Source organism: Pongo pygmaeus, chromosome 3 (genome assembly GCF_028885625.2).
Source record: "Pongo pygmaeus isolate AG05252 chromosome 3, NHGRI_mPonPyg2-v2.0_pri, whole genome shotgun sequence".
In the NCBI taxonomy this organism is placed as follows: domain Eukaryota; kingdom Metazoa; phylum Chordata; class Mammalia; order Primates; family Hominidae; genus Pongo; species Pongo pygmaeus.
The window spans coordinates 197621009-197628566 of record NC_072376.2 but is presented as its reverse complement, the minus strand read 5'-3'; the positions used below and the strand labels follow the sequence as shown (position 1 = coordinate 197628566).

Below are 7558 nucleotides of genomic sequence, written 5' to 3'. Positions count from 1 at the left end.
AGAGTCTCACTCTGTCGCCCAGGCTGGAGTGCAGTGGTGCGATCTCAGCTCACTGCAACCTCCAACTCCTGGGTTCAAGTGATTCTTGTGCTCAGCCTCCCAAGTAGCTACGATTACAGGCATGTGCCACCGCGCCCAGCTAATTTTTATATTTTTAGTAGAGACGGCATTTCACCATGTTGGCCAGGCTGGTCTCGAACTCCTGACCTCAAGTGATCCACCTGCCTCAGCCTCCCAAAGTGCTGGGATTACAGGCGTGAGCCACTGGGCCAGGCCTTCATAATGGGTTCTTAATAAACATTTGTTAAAAGCATTGGTTCATCACATATTAGTAGTTTTCATCTTTACTTATTCCTTGTGATTTTTTGTTTGTTTAATATAGGTTATACCTTTTGATATCCTATAGAGGATTCCAGCATGTTGGATCTCTTGGGTCCTCCTGTAGATTATTTTTAGAGTCTTCTAAAGTCTTCTAAATCATTGAGATGAAGTCTCTTTCCTATTTTCTGTAGCTTTAAAAAAACTACCCCCAAGGCCCCGCCCCGCCCCATAGAGTTTTTCCTCCCTTATTTACTCATCCTTAAAGGAAGTGACATCTATAGAGAGCCAGTGCTTGTTAAGAGCGAGGGGGAGCTCATCATCGAGGTCCGGTCCTCGTGTGCGGAGTCCTATCCTAGTGCTCTCGGGGGAGGACAGGTGGCCAGTGCCTGCTCCCAGCCTGTTCCTGATGCCTCACAGTTGCCTATGGAAGCTCTATTTCCCCAAACTTCTAACTTTTCCTGCCTTATCTGATTGTTCTCTGGTACTGTATTCTGAGTTCAAGGAGGGCACGAGAAACTTTAGTTTCTAACATGCTGCTAAGCGTGTTTCTTTCCTACTCTTCTCTTACTAAGACTGCTTTACTCGTGCGCATTGTTTTTCCTAAAATGCAATGAGCCAGCAGCAGTTTCTTCTACTTTCCGCACAGGTGGTTTTTCTTTGCTTGCTTTTTAAGCTCCTGTCTCTGAATGAATACAGATTAAAAGAGGGATGGGACGAGGGGTGGACGGCACTAAGGGTAACTGCATAGCACCAAGAATGACTCATGTCTGTGTTGCTGGTAGTTTCTGAGTTCAGGTCCTGGGTGCTGGGAGGAGACAGCTGCCTGCAGAGTGGTGAGAAATTCTTCCAATCTTTTGTAGATGCTTTCCCTTTTCTGAAGTAAAGCCTGAATGTGCCATTAAGAGAAGCTGTGGTAGGTTTTCCTCCCACCTAGTTCTATCTGCCATGTAGTTAATGAAACATCTTTCCATATTTTCCATGTGGTTATTCATCAAGCCTAGTTTTGGGGATGGTGTGAGTTTTGTTTTGTTATGTTTTCTTCTGGAGGGTGAGAAAAGTTGCATTTTAGAGTTGCTGATAAGATCTAATTAAAACCCATTTTTAAAATATTAGATACTGAGAGAATTTTCCTCAGAAAGCATAATAATGGCCATTAAATATGTGCTTCCCCCCACTTAATCAGCTCTATACTGGAAATTAGCACTAAAAATATTAGAAGAGAGATGTTATATTTACATATTTGGTTGAGACTAAAGAATTTCTCCCTCTTAGCTGCAATAGACTCTCTTATTTTACTCTGGCTTTCTCTCCTAATTAAGCTAGGAACAACAGCTATTGTCTATTTCCCTTCAATTTTAATCCACCGTTTCTTTTTTATTTTCAGCTATACGTGAACAGATATGGACTAGGGAAACATAACAATTAAATAACTTGAGTGGGTCAATAAAAAGGTTATTCTGTTTCTTTCAGGGTTTTTGAGGATTAATAATGAATAGAACAGAACCAGAGAAGTTACGAAGCATGTGTTTATCACTCAGCAACAGAGAATTTTAAATAAGTACTTTAAATCATTATTATATATAAAATACATTTGTTATATTACTGTACATATAAATATAATAATATATTTAATAGGTGTTTTAAATATAATTTGAGTTTTCAAGCATGTATTTATCACTCAACAGAAAGAATTTTAAATATATAATGTAAACAATTCTATATAAATACAATAAATATATATTTTATATACCTAAACATATTTAAATATGTACTATATATAATTTTATATTAAAACATTAAAAATGTTTTATATTCTATTTATATGGTGTATATTAAATATGTACTGTATATGTTTAAAATATATTTAAAATTCTGTTGCTGATAATACACACTTTTTAACTTGTGTTTTTGTTTTACGAATACATACATATATACATTATATATTATCATATGTATATATATGTCACACATGTATGTATTTCTCCATTGTACCGTATTTACTTTTAAAACAATAATCTAGGGACAAAAATTGAAAGCTTTAGCTCCTAGTGACTACAAGCTGTAGACTGTAGGTTGGCACAAAATCTGAATGGGAGCCAGTGGATTTGGTGAGCAAATCCTTGCAACAAGCCGTTTGATGTTCTAAAGCTGAAGCCATTTCAGCTGAAAGCCGGTTGGGGCGCGGGGATTAGGAGTGTGGTTTCTAGATTTTGAAAACAGCGCTCCCCCTTGTGGCCATCACATGCTGACTTCTTAAATTGAGTTCTGAGAGCTCTGTGGCTTGAGGAGCATCTCTCCCAGTTTGTTTTCTTTCTGCTTTTATACTGTAGCCCTGTCTTTGAGGAAGATTTCAGTCTCCGCTCGCCCCCTCGGTCAAGAAGGCTTGTTTATTGTTATTAGATATCGATGATGTTGACAGACCCTACGTGGAGGGTCTGTGATCAGACAGAAGGGTGATGGGTCAGGACCCACTTCTGCTGCGTTGGACGTCATCGCAGGGTTGGAGGCCAGTAGTGGGGAAGTCACCGGGCTAAGACTCCCAGGACACCAGGTTTGGGTCCCGGCTGTATCATTAACTGGTGGAGTTATTTCCGGTCCAGGGCTCAAAGCTGTAATTTATGTAGCCAAAGGCCTCAAAGATGATTGCTCTCCAGGACGCCTTCCCATTCTGAGAGTCAGGCTCTAGAGTATTTGGGAAGGGGGGTATGTTAGACCCTGGCTTCTGCCATTTTTCCTGGGGGCTTATTCCACAGCCTGGCCTGCTGCGAGTTCAATCATGTGGTTGCCTGGGAGCCTAGTGAGAAGAAAACCCAAGCCCAAGTCCACTTGGAGAACTCCAGCATCATTTTAGTGGGAAGGTGCCATGTCCTCTACATAGGGGCTGGTGGGATGGCAGCTTGTACTGGCAGAAGGGTTCTTGGCAGAGATCCCCAAGGGACACACATTCCTTAAAATGTGACAGGCACAACGAGGGACCCCATTTTAAATCTATCAGATTAAAGATGGTTTTAAATTGTGCTCAATGCATGCAGGGTTAGGTTAGATGGGCAAGTTGATGGGATGTAAACAGGTTGATTTTTGTGTGGGCAGTTTGAAAATATCAAGAGCTTTGAAAATGATGGTTACTTTTTTCTTGAAATTTCAATCACAGAGGCAGAATGTGAACAAAGATGACTATTCAAAGACATTTACTCTGGCTTCCAGTCTGTGGTTAGAAAAACTGGAAGCAACCTAAATGTTTAGCTTTAGGGAAGAGGCTTAAGATGGTGGTAACCAAGGGTTGCTTTTTTTGTTTTGTTTTGCCATGGATGGAGCGTTTCTTCAGGTTAATTGTTATGTGAAACTCTAATGATGTACAAGGGGATTGATTCAAGTTGGTTGGTGGTGGGGGGGTGGTTTCTGTTGCAGCATCTCACCCAGACTGCATGACCCAGCCAGTCCTCAGGCTCCCCAGTGGCAGCTCATGAGGCACTTCCATGGCAAACATACCCCATGGCAGAGCTAGAAAGCCCTGACTCAGACAACTGTGGGATGTTAATATCAGCCTTTCCTTCTGACTGGTGGAAATTTGCACAGCTCTCTCCCTAATTCTTCTGACTTTTCTGTACTTGCCAAATTTTTCATTATGAACATATTACTTATTGCACTAAAATATCTAAGATGTTAAAAATGATGTCAGTTTATTATTTTAGAATTAGAAGTATAATTGTCACAGAAACCACAAAATTTGGGTCAGCATGGCCAACATATACTTTCCTTTTTGGCAGATCTTCAGGCTCATGTGAAAAAACTGATAAAATAGAAAAAGCAATCGGAAGAATATAAAAATCACTGATAATCCCACCACCTAGAGAAAACTACTGTTAGTATTTTGAGTGTATTTCCCTCCAGCTTTTTTCTATATATGTGTATTATTTATAGTATATAAATAATATACTATATATTAATAAAATACTATATATAATAAATACATTATATATATCTTACATTGAACACATTTTATTTATTGTATTATAAAAACAGTTTTGTGTCCTGTTTATTTTTGTAAACATTATATTGTATAAACCCTAGATATTACCATTTGAAAACATGACATTTAATGGTTTCCTAATATTTAAATCTATTGACAAACATAATTTTATAACCAATATTTCTTCTATAACGGCTAGCACTGATGTGAACATACCTGTACATAAATCTTGTCTATATTCGTACTTTTGCAAGTCGCAGTTTCCAAGAATCTATTCATGATGTTAGGTGAGGACTTACTGTACTTGAAAAAAAACCTCCCCAAAAGTAGGTAAGAGACTTTCTTGTAGTCATTTCTCTTGTAGTCATTTGATTGATTAGAAATATATGTAAAATATGGCTTGTTCATCTATTTAGACAATAATTACAAACATACCAAATTAATTTACATTTAAATGTTTTTCATTTGTTTCAAATTGAGCTATGATCTGTGGAATGTCAAGGCGTCTTTTTGCTTTTATCGGCTTGTTATGGACCATCAATATTATGTTGTAAATTAAAGAAAATAACTGGGCTGGGTGTGGTGGCCCACACCTGTAATCCCAGCACTTTGGGAGGCTGAGGCGGGCAGATCACTTGTGGACAGGAGTTCCAGACCAGCCTGGCCAACATGGTGAAACCCCGTCTCTACTAAAAATACAAAAATTAGCCAGGTATGGTGGCACACGCCTGTAATCCCAGCTACTTGGGAGGCCGAGGCACGAGAATCACTTGAACCCGGGAAGCAGAGGCTGCAGTGAGCTGAGATGGTGCTGCTGCACTCCAGCCCTGGTGACAGAGCAAGACTCCATCTCAAAAAAAAAAGTAACTGGTCCTAAGTTTTCTGTGAGCAGCTGTAGTCAAGCAAAGACTGAAAACATTCAATTTTGGAAGGAGAATTAAGATAAAAGCAAGCAAGCAAACGCCCCCTTCCCACCATCCACCCAAATGTATGCAATCTTTTGCTTCACATTTTTGTGTAATGCATGGTGTTTTCAGAATCCTCCTCAGAATCTTGCCTCTCCTGTTGCTTTGTGTTATTGAACGCGGACTTGTGCAAGCAGAAGCTCTGCGCAGATGGAGCTGGGTCCTTTCCTCTTACACACTGGGGCACCTCCTTATTGCCTCACCAATCAGTTTGTTTTACAACTTACAGGAGAGTATTATTACATCTGAGCACTCAGAAATTAGATGCTGACACTGAGTACTGATTTACATAAAAATCTACATATTTGTGGTTTTTCAAGAGCTACTCACTTGGAACTTTGCAAGGTCAGGCATCCCCTGAGCCTACGACCGTGCCTGGCACAAAGAGCGTGCTCAACAAAAAGTTGCTGAAATAAAAATCATCTTGGAATGTAAAGGTGACTAGCATTATGGAAATAGTTTATATTGACATGATTATTATTATTTACTTTATTTTTTTTTATTTAGGGGCTCACTCTGTCTCCCAGGCTGTAGTGCAGTGGCGTGATCTCGGCTCATTGCAACCCCCGCCTCTCAGGTTCAAGCGATTATCTCCCTCAGCCTCCCAAGTAGTTGGGTTTGCAGACATGTGCCACCACGCCCGGCTAATTTTTGTAGTTTTAGTAGAGACAGGGTGTCACCATGTTGGCCAAGCTGGTCTCGAACTCCTGACCTCAAGTGAACTGCCTGCCTTGGCCTCCCAAAGTGCTGGCATGAGCCACTGTGCCTGGCCTATGTTGACATTACTCATCCTCCTAAAATAATAATAAAATAACTGGAAAAATAGCTTGGAGAAAATTAAGCTTTTTGTCTGGAATTTTGGAGAATTTTTTTTTTTAACCTCCTCAAGTGTTTATATCTTTTCTTTGTCCTAATCACGAACAGGAAATTTCAAAGCATAACAAAGACCCAATTCTTGCAGCTCTGGTGTGTGGCTTTGGTGGGAATTTCAGTAGCGGTTCTGTTGATTGTCCTGACTGATGCCATCACTTTTGAACACTGGTAAATTTAAACAGTGTAAATTGCATTTGTTGTTTACAAGGATTCTCTCATGCATATTTTCTCATTCAATTTTTAATTAGCTAAAACTTGATTGATATTTAACGCATAATTGCATGCTTTAAGTATATGTGTCCTTGTTATTTCCATTTTATAGCCAAAACTTGGACATGAAAATTTAGAGATTGAACAGCTTACTCACTCAAATGTTCAAGTTAGCAGTCAAAACCCCTATTCTCTGATCATTTTCCCTGCACTGTGAGGTTTCTAAAAATGTGAAATAAACTTGGTTTTATAAGTAGAGCCAGACTCTTCATATTCTTTCCAAGTATAGGAAGTTGTAAGAACGTCTTCTCCCTGGCTTTAAGAAGGTGAGAAGCTGCAGCCCTTAGAGAGTCCACGTGGCTCCCAGGGGCAGCCCCTCCTACGCTGTCCTTCAGTGGCCCTGTCTGTTAACCCAGGAGGAGCGGTTTAGAAGTCTGCAAGCACAGGTTACACAGAGCCCAGGTCACAGACAGGATGCCAGCCTCCCATCCCATAGCCCTTTCTTCCCCCCACTCTCCCCTTGACTGGTGCCTTAAGAATACAATGTCACAGTCACCAACACTGCAGTTACGGGGAGTCGAGCTTCTAAAAGTAGGGTGAGCCAATGGTTTATTGGCAGAAACAGGACCCTCTTACAGCAGTGTGGTTGTCCTGGCTGCTCACGGCGATGCACAATGAGCTGATCACTAAATTTTCCGGAGCCAGTTATTAAACGCATCCATTATTAAATAATACACACTGAAATTATGCTCTGATTCCTGCAACTCTATGAAGGTAGCATGATTGTAGCGAGTAATACTGGAGCTGAAAGAGGTTTCTGCTTAATGAATATGATTTTCATGAGGATGAGAAATGGTTTAACGTTAGCGCACATATCAGATTTAGCAACAATAAACTTATTGGGAAAAGAATTAGCAGATTGGAATGCATCTCCATTTGACAAATCATGGTTGAATTACAACCACAAGTTGACTAAGAATACAAGGTTTTAGCAAAAATCAACCAAAAATTTTCACAGAATTTTATTCTATGAGAATCAATGGCTATGTGAAATTTACATTAAAGAATAGCATAAATTTTATTACTGATTGTAAATTGTGTATTACACAGCCTTGATCTCAAATATGTGTATGTGTGTGTGTATATATTGTCATAGTCCCTTTAGGCTGCTATTACAAAATACCATAAACTGCATGGGCTAGAAACAACAGAAACGTGT

At 39.7% G+C, this 7558-nt stretch overlaps 1 protein-coding gene across 1 annotated transcript in view; it reads left to right on the top strand.

Annotated features, from left to right (window-relative positions):
- Nucleotides 1-985: 985 nt before the first annotated feature.
- Nucleotides 986-7558, top strand: part of ENPP6 (ectonucleotide pyrophosphatase/phosphodiesterase 6) — a 169861-nt gene continuing 163288 nt past the window's right edge. The window contains exon 1 of the mRNA XM_054485705.2: nt 986-1154. Within this exon, the coding sequence (XP_054341680.1) occupies nt 1085-1154 (70 nt within the window). The 5' untranslated portion in view covers nt 986-1084. The remainder of the gene's footprint in view (nt 1155-7558) is intronic.